Below are 20,563 nucleotides of genomic sequence, written 5' to 3' on the forward strand. Positions count from 1 at the left end.
AGGAAAAAAAATGTCCGGGTTAAGTGTAGCCATCAGAATATGTCAGCAAAGTGTGATGCTGCTTTGACACTCAAATGCAAAAGATTCAAAAGTCAGACCAGATTTCAAAGCACAATGTGGTTTGTCACCAAGTGTGATGTGATCTATGGGGGAGTGGGACTGGATGGGCTTTGACTTAATTCAGCTCTGTAGCTGCTTTATCAGATCTAGGCTTAGCACCCTGTGCTCAATGTCCTGCCTTGGGAATCCAATAAGAAGGACATAAAAGCACTACCATCCTCCGTTGCAACTGCGACATCTCCTTTTGAGATGTACCCTATTGCTGCTGCCCATAAAAAATTCACTCAGCTGTCATTGGCTTATGCTACTAGCTCTGTAGCCTTTGATAGCCCTCCATGGGATAACACAAAGGGAAGATGTCTTGCTAGCTGATCTTTATGCGTGCAGAGTGGAGCACGGTTCTTTTTACATCCACCTGGCAGGTTGTTTTTCCTTTTCAGTGTTTGGTTTTGAAAAGAGAAGCAATTGCATGATGTGGGCAGGAAGCACATCACATACTCGACCACGCTGCCTCAGCTCAGAATTTACCCACCTCCTCTTCAAAACACTGGCTGAGAGAGAGAACCCTGGGTGCCTGCAGACACCAAAGAAGGTAGATGGGTCTGGATCTTTGCTCCTGAAAACAGCAAAAGCAGACCGACCTAAAAGGATTCAGTTTTTCCAGATCATAGAAATGTGCTCCTCTTCACTTGGTCTCTTCAAGCCCCTGAATGACTGAAGTAAGTAATCTTCATAGGTTATCCTTCTGAACTATAACTCTCACTGCAACACCTAAAACCTGTCTTTCTAAGGCGGGAATCCTGGGCACACTTAAGGCATAAATCCCACTTAACAGAGAAACATTGGAAACCCCATTGCAGTTGCAATAGAGAGACTGCGTGGGCTAGCCTAGGTTTCAGATGTGATTTTGCTGAAAAGCCATATTGGATCAATCGCAGGTCCTAATAGTTCATCATTCTCTTTCTTATGGTGGCCAGTCAGAGGCTCCTCAGAAGTAGGATATAATAATAATTATAATTATTCCGCCTCTCCAATAAGATCGAGGCAGCTTTCAGTTCAATAGAACTGTCCTTGTTTTCTTAAGCACCTGATGCTGAGAGGCATGTTGCCTCTGGTACAGGAGGTAATATACAGTCATCATATCTGGTACCATTGATAGTTGTGAATTTATAGCTATGAATGATAGCAATGGATCTGATCCCTTTAAAATTCACTGAAGTTGGCAGGGATTGCTACATCTTGTGGAAGTGAATTCTACAATATAATGACCAAATTTCATAGGACCATAGAATCAAAGGCTGCATCAGTACTGCAGTAGGAATAATCCAGGTTGATACCACTTTAACTGCCATGGCTCAATGCTATGGAATTCTGTGAAGTGTCGTTTGTTGCAGCAGCAGTGAATACACAACTGAACTACTCCTGAGAGATGGCCATCCAACCTCCAAAGGTCCATCTGACCACCAAAGAAGAAGGAAGCCGCCTTTCTTTTTGGCTGGAAGTAGACAATTGGGGATTGCAGAGCGGCTGGATGAAATAGGAGAATATGGCAGCGAACTGCAGATGAAATTCAGTAATAATAGGAAAAGCAGGTCGTTTTAAAATTATTTGTTGTTCATCTGAAACTGCATCTGTTAGGGTTAAAGACATTACTAGAAAAGAAAAGACAACCTTGATAGTAAAGTGATGTTGTAGCACCTTTGCGACTTAACTGCGAGAATGATGTTGCATCTGAGGAAGTAGACTCCATCCACAAAAATTGAACCAAAACACACTGCAGAAATAATCCAGTTTGAGACCACTTTAACTGCCCTGGCTCAATGCTAGGGAATTCTGTGAATTGTAGCTTTGTGACACATTTGGCTTTCCCTGTCAGAGACTTCTGATGCCACAATAAACTACAATTCCCAGGATTCCCTAGCACTGAACCAGGGCAGTTAAATCAGTCTCAAACTGGATTATTTCTGCAGTGTATTTTGGACCATAGTCACAAAAATGCTACAAGATCCCTTTGCAAACTGGTATTCCAGAATAACTTGACTATGTGTTTCATGAATGAAATGTCCTGGCTCTGTAAGCAAAACATAAATTAAAATAAAAGCACCATAATATCATAATAATTAAGTCTATTAAAAACACTGCAATAATCAACAAACAACAAAACAGTTTTAAAGACTAGCTGAAAGAGATGTATTTTTGCATCCTTTCCAAAAAGCATTAGAAGTCTTCACTCCTAAATCTACTGCCAGTCACTTTGAATTGAATGAACCAGAGTTCTGGGTTATGAAGAGAGGTTACTTTTTGCACTACAACTCCCATATGTCTTGGAGGATTCTGGGAATTGTAATCCAACAGGTCACTTTCCAAGCTCTGTATTCTGTCCACTTTCTCCATCCCATGCATAATATTTTAAATCAAGCTTAACTTTCTATATTCTCTTATTTAGTCGTTTTCCTTCCCCTAAAGGGATTGATAAAGAGAATGGTGTAAAACTTGCAGACATTTCTGTAAAAGTGCCTCTATAAACGTTTAAGGTGACCTTAAAAAGGAACCTTGAAAGGGTCCTTGAAACCATTACTCCTTCCACCAATAAAACAACTCCATTCCTACACATTACATGATCCTTGAAATATCATGTTGTTCCATCTTTCTTGCAAAAAAGTAGTTTGTTATGGGTAACTACAGATGACTGCTTTACTTACAAGCTCTATTACTGCATGATGACAGAGTCACTTATTGGAACTGTGGTTGCAGCATACTCTACATGTCTCTTTGTCTAATGATCTGCATCTCAAACTATCTCACATAGTGGATGGGAAGGAATATTTTTCCTGGTCTTCCAAGGACCAGTATTATATTTGTGCTATAGTATATGATAATCACATTGTATCCTGAAAATTTGCCATGGACTGGCAGTCAGCGGCTCGTGGACTAGCACTTGTCCATGGACTACCATTTCGAGTAGAAGTGGATCTAAATAATTAATTTAATGTTATTTATTTTATTTGTATGCCTCCTTTCTCCCAGAGTGAGGCCCAATATGGCTCCTAGAGAGAAAGAAACCTTCACAGGAATATCTTTCTCTGAAGATGTCAGCCACAGATGCGGGCGCAACGTCAGGAATAAAATCTTCTAGAACATGGCCACCTAGCCCAAAAAACTATAGATGCCGGTCGTGAAAGGCTTTACTTTCACACTTCCCAGTATTTTCCATGCACCTATGCTAGGATTATGGCACTGACACTGGGAGGGATGTGAGGGATGCTGCACTTGAGAAGGGATGCTGCACTCAGCCCTCTGGGTAGTTTGGCCTTTGAGCAAATATCTCAGGCTGCAGAACAATTCATTTTCATTTGCAACATGCATTGGGAACAGAGACCACAACCTGCAGATGGTGGTTGGCAGTTGGCGCATGCAGGGACCGCCTTCTCAAATTTGCTGCCCTTGTGGCTTGGAGAGACAGGAAATCCGTTGCACCGAGTGCAGCTCCATCGACAGGTGCAGAGCACCATGACATTGCCTCGCTTTTTTGGGAATGTGTGAGAAGGAGTGTTCTATGGTCTTTTGGGGCATATCCACACTACAGAAACAAAGCAGTTTGACACCACTTTAATTGTCATGGCTTTATCCTACAGAATCCTGGGATGTGTAGTTTGGTGAAGCACCGGCACTCTTTCACAGAGAAGGCTAAAGACCTTGCAAAACTATGAATCACAGGATTCCATAGGATGAAGCTATAGCACTTAAAATGGTGTTAACCTGCATTATTTCTTTGGTATATATGTAGCCTTGGTTTCTTGATATTGATCCACTGCTCAAGGTGCACACTCAGATGAAATTTTAAGTTTCTGGAAACGGTACCTTGCATTTAAGCCTTGTTAACTCTTAATGCAGCATCTATATCTCCATATAAGTTGAGATGAAATGCCTATTGGGAGCCAGTATAGTATGGTGGTTTGGGGCTAAGATTCTCTGCTCAGAAGAAGACAATGACAAAAGTCCTCTACATAATTCTTACCAGGAAGACCCAGCATGGTTTCATGGTTTGAATGTTGGACTATGACTATAGCGATCAGGGTTCAGTTCTGCACTTGAGCATAAAAACCCACTGGGTGACCTTGGGCAAGTCACACTCTCTCAGCCTCAGAGGAAGGCTAGGGCAAACCTCCTCTGAAGAAACTTGAAAAGAACATTCTATGGTATGCCTTAGGGTTGCCATAAGTAAAAAAAAAATGACTTGGAGGCACACAACAACAAAGAAAGATCCTGTCTGCATTGGCCAAATACAATGGCCTCCCTTTGTTCTTTGGGTACGGAGACCAGATAACACACTGCCCACGTTATAATAATAATATTTATTTATTATTTATTTCTTATCCGCCTTTCCCTTAGATCGAGGCGAGGAACAAACAGACCAACAAGTATGCATCAGTTAAGAATACAACATCAATTAAAAAGTACATCAGTTAAAAGAACAAACACGACACATATTGAAACATATCTATATTTAAAATTCCTCATTTAAAATTTACATTTTTCACAAATGGCTGTCTCAGTTTCCAAGACACATAGATATGAAAACAATCCATGTTTAAAATTCCTCGTTTAAAATGTACAGTTTTAACAAACAGCTATGTCATTTTCCAAGGCACATGCGCATTTAGACAATCTACGTTTAAAATTCCTTGTTTAAAATGTACAATTTTAACATTTTCTTCCCGCTTCTCCAAACGATCGCAGCGGCTTACACTAAAAATATCCTATGTAACCATTAGAACTGATAGATTCCTAGGTTGGGCTGTTCAACTGAGAACACGCTTTATTGAAAACGTTGCAGCTGCAGGTAAAGGTGATGGATGTATTTAAACGTATTTTGGTTTTGTGTTTTGTCATCTTTTAGCTATGATTCCACGACTCTAATTTTTGGCCTTCTTTCTTTCTGCAGCATCCTTGCACATCGTGTTGTGCAAGGAAATGTCATTTATGGCTCCAGACACTGAAGGAGGGATGGTTGGAAGCATCTTCCCTGCTTTCTTGGCTGTGTCCCTCTTTGCGATCACCGCTTGTTTCTTGATTCTGTGTACTCTTTGCCAAAGGTAGGTGCCCAAGAGATCTCCGCTCTGTAATCGGTAATGGGAAAACCTCAGTCTCCAAATTTCTTGCATTGCAATAATTTAAAAGTTCAAGCAAGCCTTTAGCAATGTAATTTAGGCATCCAAAAATGGAAACTGGGGAGGCAACATTGACAAGGGAACGCAAGCAGAGCAAATATAAGAATTTGAAGTTATTAATGAGGAAGAAGACATAAGCTAGGAGAAGGTGCAGCAGTTTGCTTTTGCCTGAGCCTTCTGGGGTCTGGGGAGGGAAAGATTCCACCCTTCTCCCCAGAATGAGTTAATGGAATATAAATTACTTTTCTATTTTGCAGTTTGAACTCAGTTTGCAGCAACAGAATTAAGCTGTGAACAAAGTAGGAAAGCTGGAGGAGGAGAAAGAAACTGGGCTATTTTCAAAGCTGTTGGAGCAATGGAGTGACAGAGGATTATAGGGAACTGTCCCGGCTGAATCAGGACAGTTGAATAGCACAACTCAGTAGATTTCCACGACTGAATGGAGATTTGAACCATGGCCTCCTGGAGTCCTAGTCTGCATCTGCATTACAAAAATAATGCATTTGACACCACTTTAACTGCCATGGCTAAATGCTGTGGAATTCTGAGGTTTTAGTTTGATGGGACACTAGAGCTCTGTGACAGAGAAGGCTAAATATCTCACAAAACTACAAGTCCCAGAATTTCACAGTATTGAGCCATGGCTGTTAAAGCAGTGTCAAACTACTTTATTTCTGCAATGCAGACTAAGCCCTAGTCTAAACCACTACAAACACTCACTTTCCCAGCTATTCCAAGGGTAGCAAAATACAGCCTGTAATAATCTACATCCAAGTCCATTTCTGCAGCCCTCCGTCTGTCTAAATATTTGTGTTTTTTCATGGGGAAAGAAGTGAATTGTGTTATTGGAAATCTCCGGTATCTGCAAGTCACCTTTTAAAGCAGCTTAGCCCCCACTGCACTTTCTAACACCCCAGATTACTTAATTTTTAAAAAGAAAATAAGAAGTGAACTTCCAGCCACTTCAGCTTTCATTCCTCCTCTGCATGATTAGCCTGGAGAAGAGACAGCTAAGAGGGGATATGCTAGCCCTGTTTAAGTATTTGAAGGGGTGTCACATTGAGGAGGGAGCAAGCTTGTTTTCTACTACTCCAGAGAATAGGACCCGGAGCAATGGATGCAAGCTGCAGGAAAAGAGATTCCACCTCAACATTAGGAGGAACTTCCAGACAGTAAGGGCTGTTAGACAGTGGAACACACTCCTTCCTCTGAGTGTAGTGGAGTCTCCTTCATTGGAGGTCTTTAAGCAGACGCTGGATGGCCATCTGTCGGGGATATTTTGATGGAGAGTTCCTGCATGGCAGAATGGGGTTGGACTGGACGGCCCTTGCGGTGCCTTCCAACTCTATGAGTCTATGTTTGGCAGTCCTTTTGACCTCCAAAAAAGCCCCAGAAGCCAAAAGCTGGGCCCAGATCCAGCAAAATTGCTCACTGCTGTAGGCCTGTCATTGAGAAGAGGCAAGGGTTACTCATTTACTTACTGAGTTGCTCTGGATGATTTATTTATTTTATTTCTTTTGAGCCCGTGGCATGTTAAACAGTAAGCATTAACTATTACAGAAAGAGAAAGCAACAAACATTAACTTACTCAGCTGCTCCAGATGGGGCAAAAGTTACAGCATTTGTTGCTGTAGTTCCTTTTTCATTTTTTAAAAAATCGAAACAGTATTTTCGTTGTCCTTGGCCTTTTCCTGCCAGTTTCCATCACCAGCTGCAACGTTTTATTCCCACCCGCAAGGGAGGTTCATTTTAATTTCAGGACAAAAAGGACTAAAAATGTTTCTTTCTCCATCAGTAAAATAGTACGTTTGCACCAGAACACTTTTAACTCTTACGTACTGGAAGAAAGAAAGAAAAATCAGAGAGACAGCATTTGCCCTTTAGATAATAATAATAATAATAATAATAATAATAATAATAATAATAATAATTTGTATACCGCCCTGTGGCGAACCAATCCGGGCAGTTGACAACAGTAAATATAACAAGAGTAAGATATAAAATTAAAAACATTATAATCCCTCCCCTCCTTAAGAAAGTATTAAAAAATATGACAGATTAAAAACACAATATCAAAGCATAAAACATAATTAAAACAAACTAAAAACCCTGATCATACCATCGCAGCAGCAAACCAAGGCCTGGCTAAAAATAAATCTTTGTTTTATATGTTTATATGTTTTGTATGCTAATATATTTTGTATGTTTTTGTATGTTCCTTAAATTTCAATAAATATTGATAAAAAATTTAAAAAATCTATGGAAGAGGCCCAATGCAGAGCCAAGATATGACTGCAAACAGCCTCCCAAAAGGATAAAAGAATGAGATGTTCATTCAATCCATAAATTTCCAGCATTGCAGAAGATGTGATGCACAAAATCCTTCATACTTAGTACTCTTCTATTTGCTGTGTTTGCATTTGCTGGGATATTTTGCCTGCTCCTTTTCTTGGAATGGCCAAAACTGTATTTCTAAAGGCTTGACTATAATATCAAATATTACATTACTCCAATGCTAAAAATTGGAGACTGAATGAAAACATTAAATCTGTTGTGGTCTAGGAGACTATTGACAGAAGTGTCCATGGTCTGGTCTAATATGCTATGACTCGGTGCTATGGAATTCTGGGATTTGTAGTTTCATGAGACATTTTAGCCTTCTCTGTCTAAGAGTTTTGGTGCCACAACAAATTATGAATCCCAGGATTGCAGAGCATTGAGCCATGGCAGTCAAAGTGCTGTCAAACTGCCTTATTTCTGCAGTGCAGATCAGACCCGTCTCTCCTTCAATTTCCAATAAGATGACTCTAGGGACCAGGGTTCGATTCCCAGCTTGGCCATGAAACTCACTGGATGAGTAAGTCACACTCTCTCAGCCTCAGGAGAAGGCAATGGCAAACCTCCTCTGAACACATCTTGCCAAGAAAATCCCATGGTCTCTTCACTGTAGGGTCACTATAAGTCGGAAACCATTTGAATGCACACAGTAACAACCTATTATTATAGCACAGGGGAGTGGGGTAGAGAATTTTAAGCACCTCAACAAATGATGAATTCCAGGATCCTGTAGGATGGATCCAAAGCTGAAACTGCTATCATTTGGACCCATTCATACTATAAAATTATAGCACTATGATTCTAGTTTAACTACCATGGCAGAATCCTTTGGATTCTGGGATTTGCAGTTTAGGGAGGGAGATTTTGAATCACTTGCCAGAGCGCTTTAGTATCTCATCAACCTACAATGCCATGGCTGTTAAAGTGGAATTATAGTGCAATAATAATAATAATAATAATAATAATAATAATAATAATATAGTTTATTTGTAACCCGCTTTTCCAAAATTTTGATCAAAGCGGCGAACAATTGTCGCGGCAAAGAGACGCAGAGACAGGAATGGGGGTGCACAAGCTTCTCTCCAGCCAGGTCTTGGCTGGGCCTTTTATTGTCATAATGTTTACTTTAACTCATTGTCTGTCTTACAATCATTTGCTAGGTTATGTGACCAGTATGTGCTTAGGTGAGTTCCAATTAGCAAAGGAAGCAGGATGTATAGACTAGCCCAGCCGAGTCAACATGGGCTTATCTATCTAATTATGGATAAAGCATTGTCACCCTGAAAGAGGGTCGCAATCCTGTGGTCTGCCAACGGGATTGCCACATCTCAATCTTGATGAACATTGCTATCCTGGGAGGGGGTCGCATCCCGGGGCTTGCCAGCGGGAATGCTACAAACAATTATATATAAAAACATACCAATAAAATCAATTAAAAACAGCATTAAAAACAACATAGTAATACTAACAACAAAAGGGCCAGATAGTCGATATATACATTCCAGGGTCATCAATGAAAAGGGATCACTGTGTAGTGTGAACAGACAAGTCAGACACTGAGCAAATAGCCAGTTTTTTTAACCTGGCTGTTCTCAATACATCACTTATGACTGTTTAATTTTTGTTATATTGTATTGTATTTTATATTATATTTATTTTACTTGTTATTATAGAAAAGAGTATATTTATTATTTTATTTTTTAAAAAAATAAGCACTGAATGTGTCTTAGATATATTAAAATGCATTGTGTGCATTTTTACTAAAATGTGTATTTTTAAGACAAGTTCTTATCTGATGTGTAGGCTGCAAGAAAAGATAATATGAACTGATGAAATGATAGTACTGCCTGATGATGCATTGCATCTCTTTTTCATCATTCAGGAAGAACAGGATCCCGCTTCAGGACGGTGAATTGCTAGCGGAAGCAGTGAGTACACCTCTTACTTTTGTTCATTTTTTAAAACAATCATTGGAAGCCTCATCATGTACTCAAAGCAGGGCGCTTGGTGGAATTTGGACATTTGGATGTGACAAAATGCAATCCATTTTGTACTAAAGATGAATGCTATTCATGGAGGTAGTGTTCCCAGATCTCAGGCAAGCGTATGCATGTTTTTCCCAGAGCTTAGAGTTAAGTCATGAAGTCACTGAGTTATCTTGTCACTTTTTAAAAGTGATTTCACCTAACTTTCTAGATTCTCCACTTAGTCTAGACCAGGGGTAGGCAACCTTTTTGAGCCGGGGGCCGGGTTGCTGTCCCTCAGACAACTGGGGGGCCGAAGCCAAAAAATAAATAATTAAATGTTTGGTTTTTTTTTAATTAAATATATAAATAAACCAGGACAAATGTAGGACAACATTTTCAAATGGAAGACACTTTTTTTTAAAAAAATGGAGGACACACAAAAAAATTTGCTGATTTTTTAAAAAATGTTAATATAAATGCATGTTTCTGAGGCTTCTATAGACAATTGCCCCCCAAAGGCCCCGGCGGCAATCGGCGGCAGGACCGGGCTGGGGCCAGTCCCAAGGCCTTGCCGGGCTGCATCCGGCCCGCGGGCCGCAGGTTACCTACCCCTGGTCTAGACAAAGAAAAGAAGAAGAAAATTACTGTATATACTCATCTTTAAGTCTAGAAATTTTAGTCAGAAAATTGACCCCAAAAACCTGGGTTGACTTACTACTGTACTTTAAATCTTATCAAAAGGAAAAAAAGTGGGGGAAAGCAGCCATCCCCTTTACTAAGTAGAGTGACAGAAAGCAACAGTTTAATCTCTCTTGGGGAGCACCTAAAAGAAACACCATCCTTGCCAGAAATTTGCAAGTTTTTGGTTATCATTTTCCTTTACTTTGTCCTTTACATCCTTTATTACATGCCCATAAGTTTTATCTTCAATTTATCCATAATTTTGGCCCAAAAAACTAGCCCTCGATTTATATATAAAGTCAACTTATAGTCGAATATACAGTGGGTCCTTGTTATCCACTGGGGTTTGGTTCCAGGAGCCCCCATGGGTAACAAAATCCATGGATGCTCAAGTCCCATTAGATATTATGGCATAGCAAAATGGTGTCCCTTATATAAAATGGAAAATCAAGGTTTGCTATTTGGAATTTATATACAGTATATATATTTTTAATATTTTCAGTCTGTGGATGCTTAAATCCGTGGATAAAAAAATTTGTGGATAAGGAGACCAACTGTATATGGTACTCTTTGAATTAAATGGGGGTAGAGGGAATTATTTGTTTGCTTGGCAGAAGATGAAGGCCCTCAAATAGGCCCTGTATGAAAGGAAAGTATTTGGTATTTTTCTCATGTATCGTAACTCTTTTCAATAACTTCTCCCACTCTTTGATTATATTCTGAATTGGTTTCTACTACTTGAAGACCTTGTATATAACATGAGACCTCACACTTTGGAACAGCTTCCTCCATCCTCACTATTCCCAGGTGTGCTGGTCTCCACACATTTTCAAACAGCAATCCTAGCATGAGCTTTGTAGTCCATGTAGAGAAACAAATGCCAGATTTGAGGAAGGCAGACCTGAAAGAACAAAAAGATCCCTTTTGAAACCAAGTTCTATCAGCTCTGGAAGCCAAGAGCTATAAAGAACTGCTTAGGAAGCTGGGTATACCGGCATGTAAACTTGGAGAAGAGAAGACTGAGAGATGACATGATAATTGTCTTTAAATATCTGAAGGGAAGACAATATAAAATATGGTGTTAGCTTGTTTTCTGCTGTTCCAGAGGCTAGAACGTGAACCAATGGATTCAAATTAGGAAGCTGTGCTTGGCCATTCCATCCTGGTGATCCATGTAGATGTGAGCCCAAGGATTTCTTAAACCATCTTCTGCCCAAGCGCATGTCCCACTTCCTTCAAGCAAATGCCCAAGTAGGCTTGCAATGCACCCTCTTAGCTAGCCCTGCAATGCTGGTTTCTTCCCAGGTCTGAGGTGAAGAAACATGTTCCACGATTGTGATCTTCCTTCTTTTCTCTCTCTCTCTTATGTTTCACAGACTCTATTGAGACAGATTGAGCTTTTGCCCCTTAGGGGCTCGGTCACAAAGCTGCAGATGCTTGACAAGACAAATTCCAGAGCAAAGAGTAAGTTGTTGCACATTCCTCAATTTTTAAAATTTATTGGTCTATTTACATCTCACTGTCTCCCCCAAGTTTGGACTCATGGTGGCTTATAAGATAAAATCAAATAGAAGTTTTTAAAAATGCATGTAGATAAGAACATTCAAATATTATGTGGCCCACAGTTTTAGGAAAGAGCTGCCGGACTGGTCCTCAAAATCTGAGGACCAGAACATCTGTAGTTCCCAAACTTTGGTCCTCAGATGTTTGGGACTTCAGCTCCCAGAAGCCCCAGGCAGTTTGGCCAACAGTGAGGAATTATGGGAAGTGAAGTAAAAAAAAACATCTGGAAGATCAAAGTTTGAACATCACTGCTGGGATATGTGTGCACATATTCTCTTTGGCAGAGAACATGAAAGACCTTTGGCAGAGAACATGAAAGACCTTCTAAAACTCCAACCATGAAGCAAAAGCACTTAAAATGGTGTCAAACTGCATTATTTCTACATTTGCTGGACACACCCTAAGTGAGTGCTTAAGTGACAGGAAGGGACAGGGAAATGATTTAAACTGAGTTATGGACATTCTATTGTCTGCATTCAAGGTGCTGGTAATGGCAAAACCCTAATTGGCTTGGGACCTTGATACCTGAAAGGCTTGAAAAGTGGTATTAGACTAGGATAGCAGCATCTGTGACCACACCTTATCATATGACGATGTGTCTGTCCAGTAGCTGGTTTGTAGTCCCTCCGTTTCTGGGGTGCTCCTTTTCACTGATGGGCAAAACCTCTCAATACCTGCCGCTCATGCTTCTTTTTCTCTATTGAGAAAGTGTGATAGGTTTTTCCAGATGCATTTCCAATATGCAGGCAGTCATGTAGTGCAAATAGATATGATTCTGCCCCCCATCCTTCTCCCCTTTCCTCCTTGTTATTTCCAAGCAGACTGTTTTTCTCCTTTCTCATTTCATTTTCTTTCCTTTTACCTAATGGGTTGCCCTGATTGTGCAATTGTGTTAAAAAAATGAAAATAATAAAAATGGAATGGAAGGCATGCTGGGAAGGGTTTAGGGCAGGGTAGAACTGTGCAGTAATGAATGTCCCCAATCCATTATGTTTGCATTTGCTGGATAAAGCCTTCTGGGCTGCATCCATGCTGCAGAAATAATCCAGTTTGACACCATCTTAATTGCCATGGCTCAGTGCTATGGAGCACTGGCAGAAGCAGACAAACTCCCCTTCCCAGAATCCCATAGCATTGAGTCATGGCTGTTAAAGTGGTGTCAAACCAGATTACTTCTGCAGTGCGGATGCAGCTTAAGTCGCCATTAGTCAGAAAAGACTTGAAGGTACACAACAAAAGCAACAAGTGAATTGGCTATAAGACTCGGGTCCAAAACACACTACAGAAATAATCCAGTTTGAGATTGTTTTAATTGCCCTTGACTCAATGGTACGAAACTCTGGAAACTGTAGTTTTATGAGACATTTAGCCTTCTCTATCAGAGAGCTCTGGGCCACAATGAACTACAGTTCCCAGAATTCCATAGCACTGAGCCAGGGCAGTTAAAGCAGTCTCAAACCGGATTATTTTTGCAGTGTATTTTGGATCTCAGAGTGTCTTTCTCTGCTACCCCTAACTTCTTTTCCCTCTAGATCTTAGCCCAGCCAGTGTCAACATCCATTGCGAAGACGATGGGACCGTATCCAGTTGCAGCTTTGTCATCCTTCCCCAAAGGCAGCTGCCACAGCCTCCATCAATAGATCTAATATCTCCTGAGGAGACTTACTCCAACCTGACCTTCCCAGAACAAACCCAGGAGGTGCTGTATGAAGCCGTTGACGTGAAAGAAGACAAATGGGGGGAGCCCAGCCCTGTCACTGCCAAGGGCAAAGAGGACCATAGTGTGGCAGATGGGTACGCCAAGGTGCAGAAAAGGAAGAAGAAGAAGAAGAATGCAGCTGAGACAGAAGGGATGCCCAAACAGGCACTACAAGAGTCAAGCCCTACAGAGACGGCTTCGGCTCCTTCACCACTGAAGGTATGAGAGATTTACCTTTTTAGTTCCCGACAGACAAATTCTCACGGTTGTTTTCCTTGTTCTGTTGGCATCAAAATTTTAGAACCTACCCTGCCAAATTTCACAGGTGAAACCCAGGGCACACATGGCCAAGCAACATCAGAGTGTGTCCAGGAAGACAGATGTTGTTAATGGAAGAACATACAAGTTAGGAAAGCTTGCAGCAATTTGCTTCTGCCTGAGCCTACTGGGGGAAATAGTACAGTTGGCGCTCCACATCTGTTAGGGTTAGGGGCACAGGACCCCTGTGAAAGTGAGGGAAAATGCAAATAAAAAAACACCTTTCTAGGAATCTCTAGGCCTTGCAGCGCAACTCCTAGCAACATCTGGCAGACGTTAACCACAGAATCAAGCTGGAGAACCTACAAATGCTTACAGATCTCTAGTAATCTCTAAGGCCCCATTCCCACTGGCCCAGTTAACTGGGTAGATCCGGATGCTCCTCCCCCGAATCTCTCCGTGAGCGAGTGCCCACTACGACTGAGGGGCATTTTAACCCGAATGCCTTATCGGGTTTAACTTGAGGGAGCCTGCTGTCAATCAAGCAATCGTCATAGGTGACATTTGCAGGGGCATCAGAAGTGTCCTCCCCCTCCTTTTTTTTTTAAAGAGCCATGCACAAGATGCCCAAAGTGCACACCTTTTGTCAAATATACCTCTTTGTGTGTGTGTGGGGTGCAGGTTATGATCTCCCCCTGGCCCCATTTTCAACCCCCAAATGCAAGTTAATGCATCCAGTATGCCCCATTCCTTGCCACCCCAGAATGCCTCATACATAGGTAATCATAATAATAATATCAATAATATTAATTCCTCACCTCGGAATGCCACAAAAGGATGCATTTTTTTTGCTCTCTCTAGGCTACCCCTGAATTCCTAGCAAAAGCTGTATCAATTTGTCAATTTACATAATTGGAAAGAGAAGCATTACATTCAGTTGGTAACATTCATCCAGCAGTCATTCCAAAGGAAATAATAGCTGCCCTAGCAAAAGCTGTATCAATTTGCCAAGTTGCAACATTACATTTGGTTTGTAACATTCATTCGCAATCCAGCTGTCATTCCAAAGGAAAGACTATGCGCATAGAATAGACAGAGAAAAATAATTTTAAAAGAATACACATCAAAGGGAAAAGGTCCCTGATGGATAGGAGAGGCTTGTCTTGCTCTGCCCCCCACCTGCCCTGAAATGACCCTTGCTCCTGCTCACCATCTATCTATATATCTCTCTCTCTCTATCTATCTATCTATTGCCAAGAACATGCACATTTTTTGCCAAAAATATTTTTTTAAAAAAATACACATCAAAGGGAAATTATCAGAAATAGAAGAGGCTGCTTCTGCTGCAGCTGGATTTCCCTACATGCCCCAGCGTAGCCCCGCAACCCAATTCCCCCTGGAAATCCTCCTCCTCCTCCTCCTTCCTTCAGACCCTCTCCTTCCTCGGGGATGCCCATTGACTCTTTCCCCCGGCTCCTTCATCCTCCTCCTCCTCTTCCTCCTCCTTCATCACTTTCTCTACCCCCACCTCTCTCTGACAGTCCTCTGCAGCCCAAAAGTCACCCCTTTGCATCCAGATTCCCCCTTTTTTCGGCTATTTCCTCCTCCTCCTCCTCCTCCTCCTCCTCCTCCTCCTCCTCCTCCTCCCCCCTCCCTTCTGATGATGGGAGGGAATGCCCTGCCCTTTGCCCACCCTCTGACCTAAATCCCTCAATCAATTTGCCCCGGTCATGATCGGGCGCAAGTTCATATTCCACAGAACCCAGGGTTTCTCAAAAGAAATGTTATTTGCGCCAATTTCTTTTAACCTGCTCTAAGGGGCATTTGCCACGGAATGGGTGTGCAAGCCTCTGATTCGCTTGTGGGGGATTTGGGGTGAATATGAACTTCACGTGCAAGAATCGATTTCAGAACCAGAGTAAATTGTAATGTGAATGGCTCCTAAGTCCTCCAGTGCAACTCTATGGTCAATTTGCAGCAGAGTTGTGCTGGAGGACTTAGAGGTTCCTAGAGAGAACATATTAATCAAATCCGCAAATGATCAAATCTGTAAAAGGCAAAGCTGCCAATGTGGAGGGCCAACTGTATTTCACCCGTACTTTTCTTCCCCCTCCTGCTTAGTTTTTTTCACTCATTTTGAAGCAATTGAGGTAAACAAAAAGAGTGGGTTGAGAGAGACTGGGATGTTTTTAAAGTAGCTAAAAAAGTGGAATGGCGGAGGATTAATTGAGATTGCTCCTGCCAAGCCTGGGCATCTGGAGGGTATGTCTTAAATGCATCCCCCTAAAGGAACTGTTTTACTTAAGATTACTGCCTCTCCATTCAGTCCTTCCTTCAGTAACAGGATTGTTGGAACAGGTGAGTGCAGTCTGTGAGCTGCAGGTGGCCCTCAACCACTTTTGGTGGCCACCATGTTCCTGACCCCTTTCCCTTCCTCAGAATGCCCTCTTTTTTCAATTAAACAAAAGCACCCCCTGACTGTCAATTGCTGCTCCTGGAGGTGTTCAAGACTGACCTATTCATTTAAATCACCCAGAACTTATCCAAATGCCAAACAAAGCAGGAAGGTGCAACAAGAAATGACTTCCAGTCATTATTATCAGTGGAAAACAGGCTGGTGCTGGCCACTGATGGTGCTAAGAGTGTGAAAGCAATGCTTTCACACTTCAGAGCAGAACTATAGGTGATGTTTTGATCCTTTATTGCCCACTGAGGGTGCATCTACCCTGTAGAAATAACACACTTTGACACCACTTTAACTGCCATGGCTCCATCCTACAGAATCCTGGGATTTGCCTTTTGGTGAGGCACTAGTGTTCTGGCAGAGAAGCCTTAAGACTCTGTAAAACTGCAAATCCCTAACTTCCATGGGATGGAGCTACAGCACTTAAAGTGGTGTCAAACGGCATTATTTCTATAGCGCAGACTCCATCACACAGGGATTATACCTGGCTTCTCAGTAGGTCTATAAGCAAAGGGCTGCAGCCGGTTTTCTGTTAGTCTGTAGGTCGCTTTTAAACCATAAAGTTTTTAAAGAGTGGGTTTTTAAGAGGATGCTGTATGGTTTTAAACTGAACTACTTTTAAATGCTTTTTTAATCTTTCAGTATATGTCTGAATTGTTTTAATATTGTGACTAGTTCAATTCAGTTTTGTATGTTTTTAGCTGTATTGCTCTAGTTTCAAATGGTAAGCTAACCATTTTTTCTCCTATCTCTGGAGAAAAACAGGTTATAAATAAATCTGAGGAGGTGGAGGAGAAAGCCTGGAATGAGCTCTGCCTGCATGCTACATGCTGTCAAGCTGCTGTTTTCTTCCATGTGTGCTCCCTCTTTCGCTTCAGTGAACTCAAGACACTTTCCATGGCTTTCCTCTTCTCCTGCTGATACAATAACACCCAGTGAGTTCAGTAACAGCTTTAAAAGCCAATATGATACTAAGATGCATCAGTAGGAGTATCGTGTCTAGACTGAAGTGCGACTCAACCTGGAGAAAAGAAGATTTAGAGGTGACATGATAGCCCTGTTTAAGTATTTGAAGGGATGTCATATTGAGGTGGGAGCAAGCTTGTTTTCTGCTGCTCCAGAGAGCAGGATATGAAGCAATGGATTCAAACTCCAAGAAAAGAGATCCCATCTCAACATTAGGAAGAACTTTCTGACCAAGAGCTGTTTGACAGTGGAAGACCCTGCCTTGAAAAGTGGAAGCGTCTCCTTCTTTGGTTTTTTTTAAGTAGAGCTGGATGGTGTTTTGATTGTGAGTTCCTGCATAGCAGAACTAGGTCGAACTGGATGGCCCTTGAAGTCTCTTCCAACTCAGTGATTCTATTCTGCTTTTGTCCAACTGCATTTGGAATACTAAGTCCAGTTCTGGGCACCACAATTCAAAAGGGACATTGACAAGCTGGAGTGCATCCAGAGAAGGGTGACAAAAATGGTGAGAAGTGTAGAAACCATGCCCTATGGAGAGTGGCTTAGTGAGCTGGGTAGGTTTAGCCTGGAGAAGAGAAGATTAAAGGGTGACATGATAGCCACGTTTAAGTATTTGAAGGGATGTCATATTGAGGATGGAGCAAGCTTCATTTCTGCTGCTCCAGAGACTAGGACCTGGAGCAATGGATTCAAACTACAGGAAAAGAGATTCCACCTCCAATATTAGGAAGAACTTCCTGATGGTAAGAGCTTTTCAAAAGTGGAAGATGCTGCCTCAGAGTGGCAGGGTTCTGTGAATGAACTGAGGCTTTAACTTGGATCTTCCCAACCTCATCCCAGTGCTCCAGTTATTACACTATCCTTTTTCTATGTAAAATGATGGAAATCTGCCCAGTGCTTTTGGCTGAACTTTAAATGATTCACCCAGAGTACTGACTTTGTCTCTCCTCATATGTCCAGCACCTTGGGTAGTTCTTTTAAAATTCAGACTTAAACCTTCAATGGGCTCATTGCCCCTCTGACATAGAAGCCATGACTGGTTGGAAGGCATAGGATACCCATGAGAATGAATATTACCTAGGATTCCATACTGGAAGAATAATAGATTCCTAGAGTTGGAAGAGACCCCAAGGGCCATCCAGTTCAACCCCATTCTGCCATTCAGGAAGACACCATCAAACGACTCTCAATAGCTTCTGTTTTAAAACCTCCAAAGAAGGCACTTTGAGGTAGTGTCTTTCACTGTCAAACAGCTCCTAATGTTTTGGTTGAATCTTAGCACTTTTCTAAGGGTTGTTCCTCAGGAATCATTGTGTCCAAGATTTTATCTTTTTAACCTGGGAAGAAATCAACAATTTTTTAAAATTTGGTTTTGTTGAGTTTATTTTGGGTAATCCTAAAGTCTAGAGACTTGGGATTTTTGTTTTAAAAATGAATTAAATTCTAAAGCTCACAATATAAAACTTATACAAGTCAAGAGAATCCCTATGGTATCTCACACATAGAGAATTACAGAAGACAAACTGCCTTGTGCTGAGAAATTTCATGGAATCTCAGACACCAGGAGGTTGAGACGCCATTTAGTCCCTGTCCTTACTAGTGGCTTTTTCGTTCACAGCTGGAGGAAATGTATGCAGTCGTGTGCAAAGAGAAGAAGAAAAAAGCAAAGAACGGTGTGATACTTGGCGAAAACAGGAGACCCCAAGTGGAGACAAGTCACAGAAATTGCCATGTGGCATCTCTTGCTCAGGGATCTGATGGCATGGCAGAGCATCCTTCCTCATTGTTCCAGCCTCACATGATTGAACCCTGCTATGAGTCTGTTAGCTGTGAATCCTGGGCAGACGTTGGCAAGAAGGAAACCGAAGAACCAGCCTATGAGACTGTAGATACACACTGGAAAAAACCAAGGGAAAAAAGAAAGTCAAAGAACAACACTGCAGCAGAAAACTTGTATGAAAGCATTGACAACTTGGCATTTCAATTCTAGAATTGAAACCTGACTCCCTTCAGGGGGGTATTTCTTGATTGGTGAAATGAATAGATGAACTTAGTGCAAAGTAATTTGAAATGCCATTGCATGTCAGCTGTTTGTAGCAGTCAAATACTAATTTCCACTTCATGGTATTTGTCATAGGCTACGAAATGTTGGCTACCCTTTGCTAGATATTGACTAATATTGACTGCTACGGCAATATCAACAGATATCAAATGCGGATGTTCAGCACTGAATATGCATGGAATATTAGTGCATCCAGCAGATTGGTTTTGCTATCAAAATTCACTGTCAAGGAGACTTTTGGAGTGGTGGAGACAGAGGGATTTTTCAGCTCTATCCCAAACTCCAGTTTATTTTGTACTTACCCAAGTCTTGATGCAGCACTAAGAACTCAGTATCCTAACTCTACATAAGAGAGGTTGGGAAATAATACTGATTCAGTGGACTTGCATTCTCAACTCTCAGGGAGAAAAAAACCAGAATTCTCCATTTCTTTGCTTCTATTTGCTTTCACCTTGCTTTGAACAAAGAATAGAAACTATGTCTTGTGAAACTATAAAGAAGCTCCAATTTTTCTGCAAACACATTTACTGTATTTGTTTTGCAATAAACATTAGAACATGAACTGTTGGAAAATCAAATTGGGTGTGAAACAAAAACATCTAAGCTGGAAGTATAAGCCAAAAATGTCATCATGGGGCAAAAAAGGAGAGGAAGTGCTTAACCTCAAAATATACCAAAGTGACATTTTCACCTCAAAGAGACTTTACAGACAGGGCCTTTGGCATCTGAGGGCACCTTCCTTCAATATCTTGTTGTTATAAGCCACTTGAATAATATTAGTCTTCCTGAGGGACATTTGCACTTTATAATTATAGTGCTATAATTCCATTTTAACTGCCCTGGTTCCATACTATGGAAATCCTGGGGTTTGTAGATTGGTGAAGTATTAGAACATGCTGGTTGAGCATTTTCAATGCAAATCCCTAACTGCTAAACCAAGGATGGAATACATGTTGAGTCTCCTTATCTGAAATGCTTGGGACCAGACGTGTTTGGGATTTCAGAGGGGTTTTTTGGATTTTGGAATATATGCAAATACTGTACATAATATTTGCAAATAAATACATAGTGTTTGCAAATACACAATCTTGCAGATGGGACCCAAATCTAAACACTTAAATTCATTTATGTTTCATACACACCTTATACACACTCAGCTTGAAGGTTATTTTAGACACAGTATTTTTAAATAGTTTTGTGCATGAAATGACATTTGTGTACCTTGAACGATTCAAAAGCAAAGGTGTCACTATCTCAGCCACCCATGTGGGCAATTTTGGATTCTGGAATGTTTTGGATTTTAGAATCCCAGATAAGGAAGATTCAACAGTTGAA

At 41.2% G+C, this 20,563-nt stretch overlaps 1 protein-coding gene across 1 annotated transcript; it reads left to right on the plus strand.

Moving 5' to 3' along the window:
* The first annotated feature begins 4,988 nt into the window (after positions 1–4,988).
* On the plus strand, positions 4,989–13,703 carry LIME1 (Lck interacting transmembrane adaptor 1). The gene is made up of 4 exons (XM_089513320.1): positions 4,989–5,156; positions 9,451–9,496; positions 11,593–11,680; positions 13,312–13,703. Exons 1-4 carry the CDS (start codon positions 5,035–5,037, stop codon positions 13,701–13,703), a joined length of 648 nt encoding a protein of 215 aa, XP_089369446.1. The 5' UTR covers positions 4,989–5,034.
* The last annotated feature ends 6,860 nt before the right edge of the window (positions 13,704–20,563 follow it).

Source organism: Sceloporus occidentalis, unplaced genomic scaffold (assembly GCF_023333645.1).
Source record: "Sceloporus occidentalis isolate IW3139 unplaced genomic scaffold, rSceOcc1.0.p SCAF_3, whole genome shotgun sequence".
Taxonomy (NCBI): Eukaryota; Metazoa; Chordata; class Lepidosauria; order Squamata; family Phrynosomatidae; genus Sceloporus; species Sceloporus occidentalis.

What these genes read in the sequence shown, in the direction of transcription:
- LIME1 (XM_089513320.1), top strand. Translation starts at nt 5,035, where the DNA reads ATGTCATTTATGGCTCCAGACACTGAAGGAGGGATGGTTGGAAGCATC. An exon ending in CTGTGTACTCTTTGCCAAAG is followed by an intron (nt 5,157 to 9,450) that starts GTAGGTGCCCAA and finishes TTCATCATTCAG; the next exon opens with GAAGAACAGGATCCCGCTTC. An exon ending in GACAAATTCCAGAGCAAAGA is followed by an intron (nt 11,681 to 13,311) that starts GTAAGTTGTTGC and finishes TTTTCCCTCTAG; the next exon opens with ATCTTAGCCCAGCCAGTGTC.